Source organism: Scatophagus argus, chromosome 18, assembly GCF_020382885.2.
Source record: "Scatophagus argus isolate fScaArg1 chromosome 18, fScaArg1.pri, whole genome shotgun sequence".
NCBI lineage: Eukaryota > Metazoa > Chordata > Actinopteri > Scatophagidae > Scatophagus > Scatophagus argus.
The window spans coordinates 2,760,891-2,782,894 of NC_058510.1; the positions used below are offsets into that span (position 1 = coordinate 2,760,891).

The following is a 22,004-nucleotide window of genomic DNA, read 5'->3' on the forward strand; positions in this document are numbered from 1 at the left end:
CCTCTGCCATCCCATCAAACAGATGGGGGGAGCTTTGTCTGAGCTTTTCGTGTCTTATCTAGGGCTGAGCCAAATGAAATGTCAGGCCATCATTCCTCTCCAGTTCAACAGGAAGCTGCACACAGCACAAATCAGCAAGAATGCGTTGCAATTAAACGTGTCCCAGGAGCTACAAAAGCCCCCCTCTAAGCTGAGGCTTTTGTTACATTGTGGCCTGCAGTACTGTAACACATCTAGTCAATAGCAGCTCGCCTGGGCCTGCTGACAATAGTCCAGGAAGAACTTTGGGGTGGTGGAGTATTGTGACATTTGATGGTGAATGTGTTGGTCCAGGGATTATCTCTGGAGCAGCCACTATACAGTGAGCCATCTCTGCAATTTTCTGATCACAGCACCTGTCTGGACACTCATCACAGAGGGTTTGTGCCTCTTTTATACACAATCACTGGCTTCCTCAGCCAATAAATGGTTTATAGTGAGTGGTATTGTTCTATACAGAGGCTCACAAATATTTCTGCCTCTGGGTTCAGATTCAGATTTATTTTCCTTTGGTAAATCTGGTGACTCAGTCTCTGGTACTTAATGAAATCACTCAGACCTTGCTTTGCTTACTGAATGTAATGGTATTTCATGTTTGTATTTGTCAGTGTACTAAATATTGTGTCAGAAAGCAGTGGGATAATAAATTATCTGATGAACCAATGCCATGAAGCAGTGTTCTTCAGCGTTTCTTCAGTGTTTTTTAACAGCCTCTTAGGAGGAAATAATAAACAAATTGTTCCTGTGCATTTATTCTGAGTGAGATTTTCTAATTTTCTTAAACATACAAAAAAGCACACAAGCAGTGGGTGCAGGCATTGTGACTTGTGAAAACAGGTGTAACTAATAACTGCTGCATTTCATTTCGGTGTGCCAGTGCAGGCTCTGGTGTTGTGCAGGCTGGCACGTTGGCACAGCTTACTGGCATGCAGTGAAATGGAACAAGGCCATCATTAATGTTATTAGTCACACATGTGGTTTTCCTGCCATCAGACAGGTCTGTTGTGCCTGTTTCAAAACACAGTCGGTTTTAGTGCTACAGATGTAACCGGATGGTTTGTGGAGCAAAACCAAACCACCACAACACAAAACTATTGTCAAGGAGCCACAGATTAAATCATTGATGGAGCACTTCTTTATGGAGCTTCATTCTGTTGTGCCGGTTCTGGGCTGCAGTTCATTGCCGCGGGTGTTTACTGTCGAAAACAACTGCAGGATCCCTCAAAGAAGGTGAGACAAGTCTCTCCTCCACCCACTGACTTTCACATTTGACTGTCTCATTCAAGAGAAATGTGGCAGCGAGCCAGCTGATGTCATGTGGACTTTGCTGGGGTTCTGGTTGCTCAGGAGCCAAACTCTGGTGACTCATCTCCACTCAGGAGGGGAGATGCCAGACACAGTAGTGGTGTTTGTCAGTGAGAGTGAAAATAACCATCTGCGGGCCATCTCGCTAGCATCTTTTATTTACAGACACCACCCTGTCTGGCCTGCTGTCTGTCTGGTGGTTAGCTGACTGGCTGATAGACTGACTGGATGCTTGATTTTCAAGCTGTCTGGATCTTCACTGACTTTCTGAGGAGACTTGCTTGACGCTAAAGGCTCGCTTATCCTCAACATGTGTCTGGTGAGATTTCAAAATGACATTACTGTTAACAAATATTTGCTCTAAAACAACACTAATAAAATATCTGAACTTCCACTGTGGAAGTTTGTGTGTGTGTGCGCGTGTGTGTAGAGTATGTGCACCAGCGTGTACCTGCATGTGTAGGTTAAACCAAAGCACAGATTTGCATCTCTACATCAAATGTTAAAAAAGAAAGGCTGAGACTAGCGAGAGACTTCATGATTAAATCCCAAACTCAATTATTTAGTCTTGTACTGAAGTCAGGGCTGCTGTATTGACAAAATCCTGTCCCCATGGTCTGTTCTCTCTAAAACTCGCAGGCCAATTTCCTGATTTCTCTGGCTTCCCTTGCTGTGTGCTCTGAGCTCAGACACAAAGAGGCACAAAGGCTTTTTACTGGTGATTTAAAACAATTCAAATTAATGTTATAAAAGAATCCATCCGTCCATTCATCCATGCTTGCATGTAAAAAATAAATGATAAATAAATGATTCTTTGTTATATATAATATGTAGGAGTGTCAAATGGTGCATCTGTTTTCACTCCCAGCGTATCTCGGCCTTCTCATGAAGAGAAAGAAAACTCCGATGTGTCCATGCAGGACTGATGTTAATTTGTTACTGTTGGCAAGATGGTGGTTGATGATCCAAATGTTATGTTTTCTTGAGTTAAACAAAGCCAGGCCTTAAAAGTATGTTGGAGTCAACTTCAAATTTGCCAGCGTTTTGGATTAAAATTAAGTCAGAATATTGCCGCAAAAACAAGAAAACACTGCTTCCATTTCCAACATCCTGTCTTTGTGAAGCTCAGTTTTCTGCAGTGATGGCAACCAAAACAAAGTTACAGACCACACTTCAGGTGTCATTGTCTCCCGTCACCTCTAGGTGGGACCGTCTTGTTGCAGAGAAACAAGCTCAGGGTTTCTACTGATTCTGCACTATTGGTGAGTGGTATTTTTATGCACTTTGTCATCCGTTAAATAATGTCTTGCATGAAACTTCCCACCAACACGTCCGTGGTGCAAAAGAAGGTTGGAGACCGTTGAGTTAGAGGCACGTGTTGCTTTCTGTGTCCTGAATAAAGCAATTAAAATCGTGATAAGTGGGGCATCACATTTTAATAAGTCTACAAGGAGCCGTAATTGTGAAGTGACACAGGTGGGAAGTGTGACTCTGTTATGTGTGTTTCAGGCTAATTGCTGTTTGTATTTTGAGTCCAGGAACTGGTATTCATTTGCATGCCACGAGGACCGACTGTATCCACAGTATTGCACACTTGGGACTGTTAGACATAAATGCCTGACTGACATGTTGGTTCCACCTGATATTAACTGTCATATTGTCTGTCAAACTTACATCTGCATGAGATCCTGGCACCTTGGAGTAATGTAAAATTCACTTTGCAACTGATGCTGAGTAGAACAAATAAAGTTGTGTTACAAACAAAATTGTGCACAGTGCAGTCATTTATTTTTATGTAATTATTACTGTCTTCTGTTTGGTAGCTAATTGCTTTTGGAGTTTTAAAGATGTGATGCTGCACATCACAGTTATTTCCCTCTTTTGTCAGCAATTTCAGTGCAAATGGATTTTCTTTAGCTTTAGCTTATAGCCACATGACAGAGACGCACTGGAGAGGTCACAAACCTTACGTTGTTGCTTCACTACCATCATTTTGTCTCTCCAAATCAAAGTGGAATTGACAGGATAATCCTGCTTAGGTGGCAGCCTACCTTTATTTGCCTCTTTTTTGTACTTTTGAAACTGAAGGTAGCTTAATCATGTTTCTTCTTTGTGCGTGTGTGTTCACATTAGTGATGCCGGTGCCAGAGCAGCCTGCGGAGCAGGAGAAGGGGGCCATGGTTGCCCCTGTGATGCCATCCTCCAATGGAGACAGATCTGAGACAGAGACGACCTCCTCCATCCTCGCCTCTGTCAAAGAGCAGGTAGGAGCTCTCCCAAGTACTTGTGCGTGTTGTACGTGTGCCAGAGCTGTACTGTGTTTAGCTTTGATAAGAAATCACATAATTGCTTTGGTCGCCCCCTCTCTCTCTCTCTCTCTCTCTCTCTCTCTCTCTGCTCTCTGTTCTCTTTCCTCGTAGCCCTTGAGCTGCTTGCTATGAGGTGGGTCAGGAGGTTGTCACTGTTATTGAGGGAAAAAGGCCCTCCACTGCTTTAAGGTGTTTAAAGGAAACCAAAGATTGATTGGTGCTAAGGGAATGCAAGAGTATAATGGACAGAAATGACAACGATTATGGGGCAGGAGCTGTAGCCAAGTAGACATAATTGAAAAAGTCATTAAAATCAAGGCAATTACTTAAGGGGAAGCGTTGGAAGGTAGCTGCTGGCCCATGATGCAGCCTGGTTCCAGGTTAGCGGGAGGAATGGGAATTAGGGAAGGAAGGGAGGGAAGATGCGGCAGATGGGAAAATATTGGACTGAGAAAGGGAGGGAGCAAAAAGAAGGAAAGGTCTGAGCAGCTTTGCGAGTTTGATTAAAACAGTTCAACGTGTCCAAGTGGGAGTTTTGTAATAAAACGTCACACTCAACAGTGTTGGTTACTTCAGGGCATGTGTGTGTTTCGCTTGCACAATTAAATGAGTAGACCTCTCTGTGTGTTTATTGAAGTATAAAACAAACAAGCTCATGCACGAACATGTGCACGACCCTTACATGCACGTTGAAAAGACATTCACACTAATTGCATTTGGTTCGTGTTCAGCCTTGGACTTATTCCTTTGTGTAATGGAATGCTGTTTCATTTGGATTTAGCTCATCAGCAAGTACAATACGCCTCAGATTTATCTTTTGCCCTATCTGCATCGACTCTGAAGTTCTCCTTAATTTAATACCACAAAATATTTCATTTACCCTTAGCGAGTGAAGGACAAGTGCTGATGGCAATTTAAGCTTTTTTTCAGCCTTGCAAATGGCATTCATTTGTGTTTTTGTTCCTCTACCAGAGAACCTCTCAGTGCTCTCACATTACTGAATCACTGAAGCCTGCAGAGGTTTGACGGATCCATGCTTTGGACCAGATTAGAACCTTGCAGTCCCATCTTGGGAGAGCAAATGCACAAAAGTTATCCGAAAGGGAACACATGGCAGACATGTAGCTATTGTTGAAGTCTTATTTTCCTCTGCAGTGCAGCGGGATTAAAAACCCCTCCTCTGAGAGAATGTGATTTTGAATTTTCAAAATGAGCTCCTTGTTCAGTCATCAGAAGGCGGCACGAAGGCCTTTGCATTCAGGATTTCGAACAACACGAGTTCTATGTCACAATAAGGTTAAGCAGCTCTATATAGCAACACTCACGTGTGAACTGTATGCATTGTTCTCTACAGCAGTTTCAAAAGGATGAGCTGCTTTGGTTTTATTTCTAAAAATTCCTCTGAAATCAGTAGCATCTCAACAAGCAACTTTTCTCCAATATCTTCTTTTACAGTCCCACCATATACACTCCCTATAGTCGTTCCACTGTTTGGGGTCCTACAGAGCTGCTTGCAGATAATACAGTGTATAAGATACTCTTGCCTTCAACAGGTGTATTTGTGCAATACCCTGATATTTCATGAATAATACATTTCTACGCCAGGCACACATCAACATCTGCACATAATAATTGATAGTGTGAACAGTGTGGAGAAGTGTGGTAGTTCAGATATGTTCATTTGTCAGCACATCTAAAATATAGAACATCTCATTCATTGATTTCTACCCAGTCCACGATTATAATCATGTGTGCATGCATTTGCAAGTGTGTAACAGATGCGTGATGTAAGTGTGTGATAAAAGGTTAGCTCTAAATATAGCTCTCACACTCTCTCCGCCTCACATTCTCTGTCCAGGTGTGTATGTGTGTGTGTGTGTGACAGACATTATACTAAAATCCAAGCTTCTGTGCTTCAACACTTGTTGCTTATGATGCTTGTCTTGTGTGCAGTTTTGAGAAATACTACACCACAAAATCACAGCTTCGCTTCATCAAGTATTTGTTCTTTGTTTGTGCTAACATGCTGATCCTGAGCTGATGTCTGTATGCAGTCTGCTTGTGTTCTTGGGTCAGAAAGTCATGAACATTGATGATATGCTTGTATGCCGCTGCTGTAACATTCGCGTTGCTATCAGTTGGTCCAAACATTTCTCAAAGTTTTCATATGGTGTTTGGAATTGTGATGTTTCAGTGCGCCTACATCTGAGACCTGGCCTGGTTTTGCATATATTTTCCCTGAAGTTGTTGCCATTGTTTCATGTATACCAGTTGCAAATGTTTATTGTATGTTGATTTTAGGAATGTAAGCATTTTCATTCTTGTTAAACTACATTCAGCTAAGCATACATGTAAACTCAAAAGCTGTGGACTTGAGCGAACCTGCTTTACTATTCCAGTTTATAGTACTGCATCTGTTGTGTTGGTTACACTTGGTGTTGGGCACTGATAATGCCAGGTTGTGGGCTCAGCTCCTGCCAGGAGAAACCCTCATTCTCCTGCTGTCTAATGGCAAAGATGGCACTTTGGGTAATTTGTGCTGGGCCTCATCAAGGACACCCTGTGTTGGGAGCAGTTTGAACGAAACTTTGTCCACTTTCCAGAGAGAAGGGCTAATTGTGATTTGTTAGAACTTGGATCTAATTTCCTTTAGATGCAGCCTTTGATATGATCAGTTATAACATTCTGGGCACGAGTGACACAGAAATGACAGATAAAACCAACTACTGCACTGTACATCAAAAGGCATAACTGTAGTGCTCCACATGTGAAAACTAGTCATAACTGACAGCACTAAGAGCCTTCCTGAAAATAGTTGGACATTTGAACTGATCTTTATCAGAGCTGATCAGAGCTTGTCAGTCAGTCCAACTGAACCTGCCATAACATAAACACTACTGAACTGTCTTAGCTTAGAGGCATAATGAATAGATTTGCCTAGTGTCGTGGGTGACCAGGAGCTCAATCACAAGAGAAAAGAAGAAGAAGAAATTCGAAGGGCTTACTCTGAATGTTTACAAACCACAACCGATAAATCTGACTCATTCTGCCTTTAAACCAGGAGGATTTTTTCTCCTTTTCCTCTTCAGCTCATTATATAAAAATCCAGTGCTATTTCCTTTTCGATATGATAAGACCTGAACATTTTCTTGATTATCTTTCTTCTCCTTTTCTCTCCCTGTCTTATAATTTGAGTGGCCATGAAGTATCTCAAAACTCACTGGTTTAGAAGAATGATCCCTCAGCTAAGAATAGCTTACACGTCCCATGAAATTTCTTTTTCTGTATGATGTCTGGTGATTCTGTGTTTTTGTGGAAAAACTCCGGGGGGTCCACCGGCTCTTGGCCTTTTCAGCACCAGCCCGGTCCGTCCATCGTTGGTTTGACTTCCTGCACAGAGGCCCAGTCTAACTGCGTGCTGGAGGGTGCGAAGACACTGCTTTTCTAATGAGGTCTGTGAGATTTATTCAAGAAATTACATAACATTGAAAAGGGTGTAGCTTGTAGTTCTGTTACTTTTGTTTTGGAGCACACAGCACTCAGCCTGGGTGGTCCTTGCCCCTAACGACGTGGGCGTGGCCAGTTCCCTGTATACTACAGCCATAATCACCGCTAACCCTCTGTTGGCCAGAGGCTGGTGAAGATGCATCTCCTTCAAAGTCCCAAGTTGTGAGAACCCTTGCCAGGAAGGCCTGTGTTCACAGCATCACCCAAGATTTGACTTGATGATGTTGTTTTGAAACTTAATGCAAAAAATGTGGCATTAAAGTTAAAAACACAATATCCTTACTTGCCAGTATAAAATATTATTAATGCTCCTGCACACTCACGACTAGAGAGTTATTGAGTATTTTGATACATGTTTTGTGGCTTGTCCTCTGTGAGTCAGTAAAAAGCTCAGGGTCAAACTGAATCTACATAAGCCAGAAAAAGGAAAAAAGAAATCTGCTTTATGCAAAATCTCCACACTCTCAGACAAATGTCAGCTTGCTATCTCTCTTGCTAGATTTCTCATATTTAATGGCTGTGCTGCTACAATTGGACTCATTTTAGTTTCTCAAGATGCTTTGCAGTACGTTGCATCATGTCTCGACTCGCCTCGGGACAGCTCCACAGAGAGCAATTTAACCAGTGCTGATTTGCTCTATAATCTATCAGTTTTCTGCATATTTTCATTTTGCTCGAGTTAATGTCCTGCTCTGTTTCTGGAATGAGCCCTGCCAATTTGACCTTGTTTCTTGCTAAATACAATCTGCATGTTATTTCATGTTTTGCTTTCTCCCTGATTGATGCTGTGATGAAATGATTCCACCTATAATGAGTCTAATGGAAGCAGTTTTATCTCCTGTTCTGAACACCCAGCAGGCAATTAATCTTTCCCGAAAAAATTCCCTGTCTTAAAAAGAGGTGATGCTTTGCCTTCTTCATCTCCACGTTTTCAATTCACATCCTGTTGTTGAAAGACTAATGGTCATTTGGTGTTATTGGTTGGTAAACAATTATGCAGACTTTAGAGCCAGAAAGAGAAGAAGGAGACAAGTGTGCAGGCTAAAAATGATGAATGAAGTTATTGAGCAGTCATCTTTTGGAAGAAATTTTTTTTAAGGTATTTAAAAATCCCACCATGTTATATTCCCTTTAGATCGTTCTGGCTGCTTGACTGAAGACATGACCAGATTTTCTTCATTATTTAGGAAGCATATAATAATAAAATCAAATCTATAATAATAAAATCAATAAAATCAAATGAGATTTGTCTTTCACATTAACCAACATACTGTAGAGAGTGGAGTAGCCAACTAGAAGGAAATACGGATTGGATCAATTAATTCTCTTCCTTGGGTGACATAAATAATGCAATGTGATCTATAGCTAGCAGTATGGGGATGAGGACATTTCAAAACTGAGAAAAAAAGATCACACATGAAATAGAACTTGATGCTATTTTTTGACCAGATTGGCCACCCTTAGTGACACATTCAACATGTATAATATACTTACAGCAGCACACTTTTCAAGTATAATTACACTGAAGCTTTTACCAGCAGATATAATATGATGTGTGTGCATTTGTGTTTTCATTCTGCAGTGATGGGGATGTGATCACAGTGATTGAATTTTAAAATACAGTCCCAGACTGATCAGGCTTCCACATCTTGTAATTTTTGTCATTTGCAACATTCAGCATCCTCGTTAATATTGAGGGTCTTTGTCACTGTCACATCATTGTTTGAAGTGTAAAAGCACTTACTGTTCCTGCTTGCTGTTGAACCCCACTGTGTTTCAGTTTGTCGTGAGTGAGCTGAGCGTATCCATAAACCGCCGAGTTATCAAAGGTTTAAACAACTGATGGCTTTCAGTTTGTGCGTTTGAAAGGTCTTTATCCGAGCAGAGAGGATTATGTATTCTATCCTCCAGACTGCATTCTTATTCTCCAGACTCCATCACTGGAGCTTCAGTGCACTTCATTGGCCTTTACAATGAGCTGAAAACTTTTCCTTTTGCTAATATGCTCTCACTAACCTTAAGTGCGATTCTTGTTGCTTACTGTTCATGTTCTCAACACTTTGACAGTCTCCAACGCCTGCAGAAGTTGCTTTCTCATTTTGTGTGGGTGTCTGTGCATCATTTACAACTTGCTCTGAAACTGCATTTGTTTCTGTGTGTCATTTTTATGTGTTCATCCTAACAGACTCCTGTGCCTCACCATCCATCTCTGCCTCTTATTCTCTCCCCTTTATCGATACCCTGTCTATTGCCGGGGTTGACAGCTGTGTTCTGCAGCTGATACAAATGAACTCTGTCTCAGGGTCAGAGTGATGGGCAAGAAATGAATCCTCCTCCCTCACACCCACAGCTATCAAATACAACAGCTGATGGAAAAACACGGTGACTCCTGAAATTTTAACAAACGAGAAAGAAAAAAAAAAATAGAAAACTTGTTTTCCAGTTGACAGCAATTGTGAAATTATCAATAATGTTTTGACATGGTTTCCTAGGCTTGTGGAACCTGAAATCTCTGACACGCAGAACTGTGTAAACCTTCAATTTATGCAAAAGAAATTGGAAATTGTAAGGTTTCTCGCTGCTATAACAACATAATGTGTACTCTTTCTGCTGTGGCAGCGGGTTCACTCTGAAATGACACTGTCATACCACCTTATAGTTAGAACTTTGACAGCACATTTAGAGAGTGGATGTGCTGGTTCAAAGCTTTTTGTGCTTTGAACCAGTCTGCCAGCCCCTCTGCCTGTGGTTTTCAGGCTGAAAATTGTGTTCGGTGTCTCTTTCACTCTGTGTGTGTCCTCAGTGTCCTTCAACATTTGTCACTTTCAGTGTGCCAGGGTGGAAACAGATTATTTAGCTGATGGACATTTGGACTCTGTGTGTGTGTGTGTGTGAGTGAGTGAGTGACTGGATAAATTGCACACATATATACCATGTACAGTGTATGCTCATTTGTCTGTGAAATATGCCTGAGTCTGTCTGAGTGTGTGTGTGAGAGAGATTGCATGTAAGTCATGTGGGTAAGAAGGCTGTAATCTAAGAGACGGTTGTATGTGTGGTATCAGCCAGCTCTGCCGGTAAACACACTCAGCAGGAAAGAATGGGAGACGTGGATGCTTTCTACATGCACACACACACACACACACACACAGATATCAGATAACACTGAGTCTGTCTTACTGCAGTGAAGCAGTTTTCTAACAGATACCCTCTCGTTCATTCATTCATTAGAGAGCAGCCCTGTCGGTGGCACACAGAGGGAAAGTCCCTCCCCTTCTGGTATCCCCCATGGGATCTTATTTCCCAAAAATGTATGTGGTAGTTAATAGCAAGAGACAAATGATTTTGTTGATCTTGTTTGACTTGTGCAATGACACATAACATGTTGGTTGTTTGTTATAAAGATAGTAAAGCACCATTAAGTTTTAAGTGAAACTGCTCAGTGCTCGTCTCTCACAATGTATGTCATCCACACGAACATGGCTGCCACGTTTGCATAATTACAGTAATAAAAGTATGCGGAGGAGGAGGAGAAATAATCAGTTCCATAAGCCAGCTATCGCGCAGGTCCGGTCCCTGGTGCGACTATTAGGGAATTACGTGTTTTCAGTCTTATGCTGAAACAGTTTAATCACAAGCTGTGACATCCTTGGCTTGCATGATCACCCTTTAAATTCACAAATATCTTTTGTATAATTCACGACACAATTGAAAAGGGATAAAAGAAAAAAAAAATCACTGTACATATTTTTTTCTGAAATAAGGAGGTTTGCCACTAGCTAAGAGACTTTGCCTCTCCATCTCTTTTTTCTGCAACCCTCAGAATACCTGATTCACTCACAAATGCCAGGTGCAGCTTTAATGTAAGAGCCCTATTCTCCATGCCGACTCGTGGCTTTTAGATGAAGCTAAAAGCTGCCAAGGTGACTTGTAACAATTTTTATTGCAAGCTTGAGTGGGAGGTATGTCACGGTAGCAGTATCCCCTTACCATTTACTCACAGAGGGAGAGCATCTGTGGGAGACTGGGGCAGAAATGGGTGGTGATCAGCTGCCTCACCCTGGCTGTGGCTGGGAAAGAATTATTAGTTGGCCCTGAGGCTGTTGTGATTTTTGGCACTGTTTGTGTGTGTGTGTGTGCGCACACGCATGTGTGTCTGTGCATGAGCTTGAGTTTGTGTCTGCCAGAGGTGCTGCAATGTTCCATTTAGTCAACATCACCCAGCCAGTACCCCCGCTGTACTGTCACCATCATCATAACTGGCAGCTGGCAGACTACATGCTACTGCAGCTGCCATGCTTTCAGCCAAAGAGAGGGAGGGAGGGCAGGAAGAGGAAGAGAGATGAGGTGAAATGTGAAAATCATGTATATGTGTGAGTGAGAGAGGGGAAAGGACAAGAGGGCAAAGGCAGAAGACAGAAGAGGTGTGGAGAAGCTACTGGTGGGTAAATAAATTAAACGAGGAAGAGGGAAAAAAAAACAATGAAGAAAGGGCAGGACAGAGAGAGAGAGAGAGAGAGACAGACAGAGAGAGAGAGAGAGAGAGAGAGAGAGAGAGAGAGAGAGAGAGAGAGAGAAGAGAGCGAGTCGAGTTTCAGTGGCAGCCATCCAATGCCCAGCACTCTGAGACAGCTACCAAACCAGAGTTGCCAATTACTGTTTGAAGGTCAATCAGGGAAAGTGGAATCACAGTAGAATGCTGTTTGTACACTTTCTGTGTTGAGGATAAATGATCCAATACAAACACTCGTAAGGCTGCTGGGAACCTCACCAAAAAACTCAAACTTTGTCTGAGAAAGTAAACAACCACAGAGTGAAAACTTTTTCCCAATAAAGCTGATGTGGTACGTAGGGCTTTTGAGACACGGTGCTCGTTCATCAGCCGATCATTTAAAATAGCAGGAAGTCCTTCTGGAATGACCAGCTTTAGGTGCTGCCTCTGCCAGCAGTGAAAGGGTGCAGCTTTTGTATTCAGTGAATGTCCTCAGTATTGATTTCGTATTGTATGATCAGATTATCAGCTGCAGCTAAACCTTTTTCCCCTGCACGCACCGTTTTTATTGTGGTTGCTGTAAGCTGTCCGCCTCCAGTGTTCCACAAAACCTGACTCTTTTATTTGAATTAGTTGTCTGAAAATTAAGCTTTCTGCCTCACCTAAAATGAATCTGCTCTCAGCATTTGAAAGCACTCTGCTTTGTATGAGTGTATTGTATGCCAGGGACAAGGACAATTGGCATTCTCCATGCAGCTGCACAACACGTTTTTTCTAATAAGTGAGGTGTTTGGCGCTAGAAAAATCAAGTAGTGTGAAAACAATGAGATGGAAAAATCTATTCTGTGTTACTCCGATAGCCCTCATAGATGTTACTGATGTTTTCTGAGGTATGATGAATTCAGTTATGAAACTGAAGACAAGTAAAGTGAAATTAAAGTTCTGCCTGTTCCAAAATGGGAGCTACAGTTTGTCTGCAGCAACTGCAGATAACTGGATCAAAAGTCTGCAGCCTCTCGAAGCTTCCCCCATGTGATCCCAACAAGCCCAGACCCAGTATTAATGCATTCATTTGTTATGTGTCCACCGTCCCCTCCCAGAGTTATGCCAGGTCATTTCTGAACGATGCAGAATCCTGTAGAACCAGGAAGAACAATGACAGCGTTAGACAGAAAGTCTAATGAGGCATGAAATCAATATGTACAATCCTGCCTCACCCGGGGCATGCTGGGTAATGGAGTGTCAGGAGCGCTTTGGAGCTGTTTTAATCACAGGGACCTTGGATTATCCACTCGTAAACAGGCTGGTTACTGCCAAAATACCGCAACCCCCTGAGATGTCTGTGTGTGTGTCTCTGTGTATGTGTGTCTGTGATTACTTTTTCCATAATTGAAGTAAACTGTGCATCCATATGCCCACACCTGCTTGAAACAAAAACAGAGCAGTGTATTTGTACATCTCTGCATGAATTCAGGGATGTGAGACCCCCGTTCAGAGTTTGTGATCGTGACTTGGCTGTAAGGATTGCAATTCCTGCCTGTCTCCCTCCCTAAAGTTCTGTTTCATTACCCTTTACCTCTGTGACAGAGCCCATATGAAGTAAGAGCTCTTCCTGCTAATCCGTTAGCCTACACCCTCCTCCATCCCCACCACAAAGTCCCACCACCTTCTGCATGCTAATGATACCTGAACCTCAAATCTAGCAGGCTTGCCTTTACCTGCATGCTGATCAACTTGTTAGCAATATCTTGAATGTTAATATTGCAATAGCCAAAGGACTAATGTGCATCCTGAATGCTAATAATATATTGAATTGGAAATCCTACAGGTTAAAACCATAACTTTAATGCTAGTGGCAACGTTGTGCATATAGCCTTCGTTATCGCTCACTCCTTCAGCTCTAATGATCTGCTGGACAGCTGCCAGCACGAGCCAATAAAGAAGGCTTTTTCTGTTTTACTGTGTCAATATTCATCTACCCATTGTTATCATTCTGCCTGTCTGTGGTGTGAGGTGCTTTTGATGGCTCAGCAGGTCTAAAGATGGTACAGCCGTGTGCTGTGTTAACTTTGGCGTGAGACAGCACCCAGGGTCTATCAGCCAGGCCTGGAAAAAATGCACTGTGATGTGTGAGAAAAGCATTGATTAATTGAATGCGGCTGTCAGGGCCTTTTGTTTACAAGCAAAGCTAAGTGTTGGGGTCAGACACCAGGGGAGATGTTCCCGTTGGATATAAGTGGAGGAACATTGTTGCTAAGTCCTTCAGTTACTCCATCTCCCTGATGCACCAAACCGCTGCAGACACAGCAGATGCTGTTGAGTGGGTGTTTGAAGGGTACCTCTCCCATACAGGCTCCACACTGCTTTCACTTTTCATGCTCTATTGTTTCCATCAGCTTGTGTGGGTTACTACTTCACAGGAGGTGCTCTCTCAGTTGACTGTCTCTCCCACTCTGCCTTTACACTTACGCTGTGTGCTAATGATACAAAGTTATTTATATCCCTTGAACAACTGCGACTCTTCTTTTTTTAGCCGACTGGAATCATTTTAACTTACTTTTATGTTCCTCAATTCAAAGACTGACTTGCTCTTTACACTTGATGCCACTTCGTCTGGTCCTGTAGTCTCACTGACATGATTAGAAAACATGAGACAGCCCCATGTGGTTAAGCTTTATCCCTATTTGAGAGGAAATAGGCCTTTCATTCTCCCTGAGTCCCTATCGATCTGAAAATGAGAAAATGGAAAGATTACTCTGTGATGGAAAGAGCCATTAAAGAGCTGGGGAGGCAAAGGGCTCAGAAAATGCCCAAGTATTTATCAGTTCAGTGGCATTTTTTAAACCTTATTTATCCATGGAATACTTGTTGATTGTGTGTGCGCCTTTGACCAGTGCTCTGCTATAGTTACTGTTTTCCATTTCAGGTGCTGGATCCTTCAAAGCCTGCTTGTATAGACCAAATGTGTCAGAAATGAGCTGGCAACAGTAGGGGCTGTGTGAGGGGGCAAGGGGTGAGAAAAATAAAATAGGCACCAGCTGCATGCAGAGCACACAAAGTCCAAACCCTTTATGCACATATCACACTGAATTATATTCTGTGTTTTCTTGCACAATAGTTTTCCAACTTCAAACAAGTCCAGTTGGCTTTGAACAGCTTTTAGATATTCTAGAAAAGTGGAAGTTATACCATCAACCCTGTACAGTTTGTCCTCCATTGTCTATTAAAATTCTAATTCATATTTTAAACTGGTTGGTCATTTACAGGTAACACCGTTGACGGGGCGGAAGTGCCTGAATGCAGCAGCTTTTGAGTATTTGTGATCATCTCATTAGAAAAGAAGGCACCGATTCAGCTTTTATTCAGGCTTTTAGGTCCTGTGAAGGACCCAGTTTGTGGACTTTGTCCTTCAGAGAATCCGACTTCTGAATGGGGACACAGTCACACCTGGGAGCTCCACAGTACAAACAGTTCTGTACTGCAGGACCTGAGGAGCTCCACTTGGGTGCATGGGGGTCAAAGGCCTTGCTTAAGGGCACTTCTGTGATAATTGTTTGGAGAGCATTGAGAGTTACTCATTTGCTGTCAAACCTGCTTTTGCAAACCCATTTCTTTGTCTACTGTGCTGGCTTTAAACTGACTGAATTTCCTATAGAGGACACACTTGAGATGTATGATCCTGTCCTGTGGATCCGTAATCACATTTTATTGGCTGGTCACTAAAATTCAGTTCTGCTGTATAAAGAAACATACAGGAGGAGCTGCTGTCAGTGGACTGTACTGCCCAGTCAGTTCCTGCTGCACAACATGCTGGAAACTGTACACTCTTGTAGCAATCTGATAAACTCCTGAGGCCAGACTACACCAGTTTTTTTTCTTTTCTTTTCTTTTCTTTTTTTTTTTTTTTTTTAGCCAAACAAGGTACAACACAGACATTGGGACATATGGTTGAACAGAGTTGTGTTCGCTGCGGGAGTATATATCTTGCACTGGTAGAGTTGTTGTTATGAGGTATACCCATGTCCATATTCTTGGCATATTATATAGCATCATGTCCTCAGCACATGACGTATGGCTTTGTGCCGACTTCATGCAACATTACGTCTCCATATGCTGTTCTGTGAAGTTTATTTTTGACTGCAGTTATCTCCATAGTCACATTCAGTGCAATATGTCACCGCACCACACTGCACAGCGCAGCAGGAAAGCTCAGCTAACAGCTTTGTACGGCACCGTAGCCTTCTCCCCTCGGCATTCTAAATAGATAAATTATGATCACACTCCTCTGCTGTTGTCTGGCCGCCAGGGTTGACATATACACTGTAAAAAGAACTGGCTAATGAAGAATGGCTCTGTCACTGGAGTTGTCTCGGAAATAAGGCAGATCGCTCCATCTCTCTTTCTCTCTCCCTTTCCCTTGGTCTTTCCTGTTGTTTCCTCACTCTTTCTTCCTTTATTCCCTCACTGCTCCATTGAACCTCCACCCATCACTCATTCCCCTGTTTCATTCTCTCATTGCGTTCAGTCTGCGTGGAATAAATGAGGTTTTGGTGTTTGCAAATGCATCAAACCCCCTCACCCTCCTCACCCCGCTCCCCCATTACCCATACTGCTTTGCGGCAGTTGGAGATGTGCATCTAACCATCTCTAATGAGCTCGCTTGTGTTCGTCACTGTCGTTATTGTTGTTGTTTATGGTGAAGTAATTTGTGGTTGCCATAGAAATTGTCTCTGCTAAATGTTCCCATCATTACTTTGTACTTAAATCTATCACTGCCAGCAGCCTGGAGGCACGCAGGCGAATGAAATTTGATTAATATGATTTGATATCATTTTTCCATTAACTGGGGAAACTGGGTATTGGATGTCTGTTGTTTCTTTTTGTATACAGTATTATTTAAACTCACATTCAGCCTTCAAGTCTTCTGATTGCAGAAGATATGAATTCATTTTGACTTGTTTCAACAGCTTTAATGCTGGTGTCACTGAGTAACCCTGTGTCTTTATTCAACTAAATTCAAATGAAGAGACTCTGATTTTTACGTACTGCACTGACCAACCAGATTCCAAAGGTGCAGTTTATTTCCATACTCCTCTCTTCTGTGAGTGAGCAGCTGAGTTTTGGCAAGCCATGTCATCATACAGGAATTCCCTTTGAACTCTGTTTCTGGATCGGTTCTTGAATATTTAAGTGGTGGTAGGGGGCGAAACCTCATTTTCTATTTTTTTCCCCTTCTTCCCCACCACTTTGGGGTGGAAATGTCACATTGTAAGTGGGGTGTGTGCTCATGGTAGCAGCTCTACGCAGTCTGGCCTAAATGTAAATGTCAGTAGAGTTGTTCTAAAAAAATGCACTTTTCTGACTCCCTCACATTTAATTTTCTGTCTTCCTCCTTCCTCTTGGGTGTCTCTGATTCTTTGTCCTTTTCTCATCTCTTCATCCTTGTTTTACTCTCTCCTGGCTATTCCTCTCTGTGCCACACCCCTATTTGTTCCATCCTCTTAGTCTCCCGTTGCTTTCAATCCTTTGTCTCTCTTCAGACTCATTTCCAATTTGCCCTGTGTTTTTCCTCTCTATTTCCTCCTCCTTCTCTTCTTTTCCTCTATTTTGTATCTTCACCCTCCCCTCCTTTTACGTTTTTAATCCTCTCTACCTTTATCTTTCTCTCTCTTGTCGTCCCCCCATGCTGCTCTCCATCTGTCTTATGTCTCTTCAGCACAGGTGTGCTTGTGTGGGCTGCCAGACAGTAACATGTCTATCACACGTCTTTCAGTTTTCTGTTGCCTCCCCTAACTTAACCTCATTTCTGTTTCTTCTGCTTCATTTGCTTGATTTTGCCTCATGCTGTGCAATAAGTTTCCGAGACTTTTCTGCGCTTGCTTCCGTGACCTTATTGTACTCTGAATTCCTGTCCATGCTCATCTTCTTTCTCTTTATCATCTTTTCTAGTCTTTTCTTTCCCACGCATTTCCCTCTTCCTGTTCTCCTTTCATATGTCTCAGTCTGTTATCTTTTTTTGGGTTCCCCTTGATACCATTCATCAGTGTCTTTCTGGCTTTTTTCCCTTCCCTTCTCTCTCCACCTACCGCAGTGCTTTTCTGTCATTTCACCTTCCCCTGTTGCTTTTCACTCCGCCCCTCAGGTGGCCTGACTCAGACCCACTTCGCCCCTTCACCTTAATTGCAATCTGGGGTGTAAAGGTTAACACAGCCTTCCTGTCAGGGTAGATTTATTCCCTCACCTTTTGCAACCCTTGATCAGGGTCTGTGTGCATCTGTAATCTGCCTCTGAAAGGTGATGCATTCAACCTGCACCAGCCTGATTTGGCCCTCTCCGATGGATGGCTGGGGAACTGGTCTGTCAACGTGGCATTAAACATTTAAAACTTGGTCTGCAGATCACTCGAAGCATAGCAATGGAGCCAGCAGTCTTGGTTCTGAAAACCACAGGGGGAAGCAGACAAGGCAAGGAGGGAAGAAGAGAAAGAGGGAGGGAAAGCTAGACTGTCAGGGGACACTGATAGAGAGCGAGAGAGAGAAGAAAATCTCCTTCTGTCATTTTAAGGGAGACGGTGAGACATAAGACTACCAAGCTGTCATCGTCGAGGAGGTGCACAGAGTGGAGACGATGCCCTCTTCTGCTGCTCTGGGCCAAGACGTCCCATTTCAAACAGGTGTGAACATGTATTGTGGCAATACCTTTGTCTCCATTCCAATAACCTAGAGTATAAAAAAGTGTAATATCTCAGTAACATTACTGTAGGCCATTTGAAAAGCTTCCCTTCATCTAATAGCCCAGTCCAAAAGGTTGAAAACGAGTGAAATGAGGGCTTAAGAATGAGCAGGATTCACCTGTATAACCAAGTCACACTAAGAGCAATGGCTCTGGACATGCACTGCAGTCACTGCTAGTGTTAAGACCACTTGCATGCTAAGATGGACTTTTCAGAAATGTGAGTTGTTAAATGGACATTAGTGCCGCCCACAACTGATGATTTCAAGCTGTGCAAAGTTTGACTGTATTATCAGGCAGCTGACTCTTGGGTTAATAGTTCTGGTTAACAGGTGGGACTACATCTCATACATTTTCTCACATTATGAAAGGAGCTTTTCAGTCAGATAGCATACTTTGCAGATGGCACAGTTGTAATTGGAGTCGGTCAGTGATCAGTCAATGATGATTAACTCTAACCTAGAATTTCCACTGACATTTTCTCATTGCAGCAGCCAATTATGGCTCATTGTAGAGCAGTCAATGGCATACATATTCCCTGGCCACATAGGCACACACTGATTGAGACGATCAAAAAAGGAGTGCAGGACTGTTAGCTGCATGACAAACTTGACAAAGGTGCTTTTGATTCTAAAATGAGCTGAGGTCTTTTTGCAGTGGGGCGTGTGAGAACAGCGCTGTAACACCTGAGCTCAGTGTCAGCAGTCCTTGCCTCTTCCTCACCCCTTCTCAGCATTCGTCCCATTGCATTTCCTCACCTTTGATCCCACATGACTTTCTGCTCTTCCTTATTTCCTTCCATCCCTGCATTTCTCTATTTTTGTTAACTTCTCCCTGCTGTTGTTCATTCATGCACAAACTGGAATACCTTGTTGTTGCATGTCATAAATACGGGCAGGATCATAAAGCATTTTACTATAGCCAGATCGCTGCACAGACACAGAGAGTGCTGTAGGGACAATTAGAGGAACACAAAGGCCCTTAAGAGAATAGAAGTGAAAGATAACAAATAAGAGACAAAGAAGTTGGTAATAGCATCAAGTAGGGAATGAGGCCATGAGAAAGTGGAGAGAAGGACACAGTGGAGCATGTTGTGACAGCTCTGATGAAAACGAAGGAGAGAGGTAGGAGCAAAGGAGGAGGAGGAGACAGGAGAAGAATGACAGGGTGTGACTCAGAAACAGAGAGAGAGAGAGAGAGATGGGGTGGAGGTGCAGTCTGAGTGTTTGCCCTGTGGGCCCGGTTGGCCAAAGGTAAGCCAGCAGAGAGCGCAATGTGTCACTCTGCATTTTGTCAACAACATAGCAAGTTATTTCTGGAGGACGGCCGCTTCAACCTTTACTGGCTTAGTTTCTTCTGTGGTATGTGCCCATGTGTGTTAGTCAAGAGTACATGGACGCACTCAGCTACCCACGATGCCTTGCTGAAATATATCTCCCAAAAGGCCTTGTTGACATTTCTTTCTTTCAGTCCTGTGCTGGGTGAGAATGTTGCATGCATGTATTTGTGTCCAGCAGTGAAATTATCATGCTGACATTTGTGTGTGCGTGTGTGTGCGCGTGTGAAAGGAAATATGCTGCATGTCGTCTTTCTCTCTGTCCCTCTGTGTTCCACCCTAATGAAGCCTCTGAATCTTATAGCTCATATGCTCTCCCGAGAGTCCCAGCTAGCATGTGCTGTCTCACAAACACAAACACACACTGACACACGCACACACACAAACACTCATACACGTTTCCTCTCTTAGTCTGTCTAGAAGGCTTAGTCCCATTGTTTACAAATGGATAATCCTCAGCACAAACTCCAGGAGGAGAACCTTTCAGGGACTGTAGCTCATCTGCAGTTAAGTGACATCTGGACCCGAGCATATTTTATCATGCTGTAATTGGCTTCACAAAACAGTTGTAGCTCAGCCTTAAAGAAAAAAAACGCTCAGGGATTTTTTTAAACTGTTGCACCGGGAAGACAAAGGCAAAGGAAATCGGTTACAGAGACGTGTGAAACAGAGGGAGGAAGATTAGGAAAAGATCAGTGGATGGATGTAAGGAAATAAGTGTGGTCAGGACGTAGCAGCAGGAAGGAGCTCAGGACTTAAGATGGATAGAAGAGGAAAGAATTGTGACAGAAGTAGGAAGGCGTTCCGGAGAGGAGAAACTATCTGAAGACGGGAGATAGAAGAGTGAATGACATGTGAAGGAGGCAGGGATGCGTTTTGGAAGGAATTACAGATGAGGGCAAGGTGGAAAAAAACAAAGAAGGAAAAATGATGGAAGCCAAGGAGGAAAATAACAAGCTGCCCTTGCTAAAGCAAAAAAGCAAAGCAATTGAAATGTTTTGTATTTGTTGGATTTGCCATAGAAATAGACAGCAAGGAATTCATTAAGGAATATTCATGACTGACAGAATTTAAAAACTTTAGAATTTCAACATCCATAGCTTGAATGTGGTGGTGGGCTGCTCTTTACAGACTGGGGCAGCAGGAATTAGGACAAAAAGAACAAGCTCATCTCAAGGGATGGCAGAACAAGACACAAGATGAGTATGAAGGAGTGTGAATGAATCTTATGTGGCCAATAGTTCTGTTACATCATGCACACGCATGTGCTTGTGCTCGCATTCAGCCCTTCTCGCCTTCTCCCATTACGGAGCTCACGCTAAAAGCTAAAGTGCTTTCCATCCAGCCCTCAATTTGATAACAGAGGCCCTAAAAGGCTGCTCCTTGCACCTAACACCACCTAACAAGAAATCATGAGCATAGTGGGAAAGGCGAGAAGGTGGGGTTGGGGGTAATCGCATCAGCCGACTGCTTAATTACTTTTTGTTCCTCAACAGGCGTCTTTTATTTATCATCTGTGAACTGCGGCTTTGACCGTCGACGTGCTTTTGGCTGCTTTCAATTTGGAAATGTGACTGAGGAATATAATTCTATCTCACTCTCACTTAAAATAGTTTATGACAGAAATAAAATGATTTAGAACAGAGTGAAGCACCACCTTTTTATACTTCATATTGAATGCCTTGCAGCCTTATTTTCTTCTGGCATGACCAGCAATCCACCGTTTTGTTTTGTTTGGTAATTTTGCGGTTCCGACCAAACCTGCATGCACTAAGTAGAATGGAGTGCTGCAGCAGAGGGATGATTATATGGAGCTGTCAGTACAAACAGCTTAAATAGACCATTGCTTTTGTCACATTTGCAGTGTCGCCATTATTGTGTGCATCTAAAAGTACCCAAACAGGACTAAATGAATATAACTTTTTAATCACTTTAGGAAACTAATCCACAAACAAGAGACAGTAATAAGAGGAAGACATTTTCTGTAAGTTGGCTATAGCTGCAGCACAGCAGCACAGATATTGTTGTCTTCTAAGATAACTTATGGACGATAAATTGGGGTAATGATGCCTCCTGAAATGTGTATTCATTTAAAGAATCATCATCATCTGCTCACTCAAGCACACTGGGACTGCTCTATGTTAATATATGGGCTGATCAACAGCATCAGTTTCTTCTGCATTCTGCTGCCCTGCTGGTTTTAAATGGGACAAAACAAACTGATGTGCTTGGACAGCCTCACCCTCTCGATGCGTTTGCATAATGCATTCTTAGACCAGATAAC

The 22,004-nt window shown here is 42.7% G+C and overlaps 1 protein-coding gene across 9 annotated transcripts in view; it reads left to right on the forward strand.

Annotated features, from left to right (window-relative positions):
* The window catches only part of ctnnd2a (catenin (cadherin-associated protein), delta 2a), a 222,589-nt gene that overhangs the window by 34,365 nt on the left and 166,220 nt on the right, over window positions 1–22,004 (forward strand). For 7 of the 9 annotated variants that reach the window (XR_006841506.1, XR_006841504.1, XR_006841505.1 and 4 more), the window contains one exon: window positions 3,478–3,608. Coding sequence is in view for 6 of the 9 variants with exons in the window: in XM_046372048.1 (XP_046228004.1) it covers window positions 3,480–3,608 (129 nt within the window). In the remaining 3 variants the exon portion in view is untranslated. Of the gene's footprint in view, window positions 1–1,036; window positions 1,270–2,547; window positions 2,607–3,477; window positions 3,609–22,004 lie in introns of those variants that run through there. The other 2 variants (XM_046372050.1, XM_046372047.1) reach the window with 2 other exon arrangements.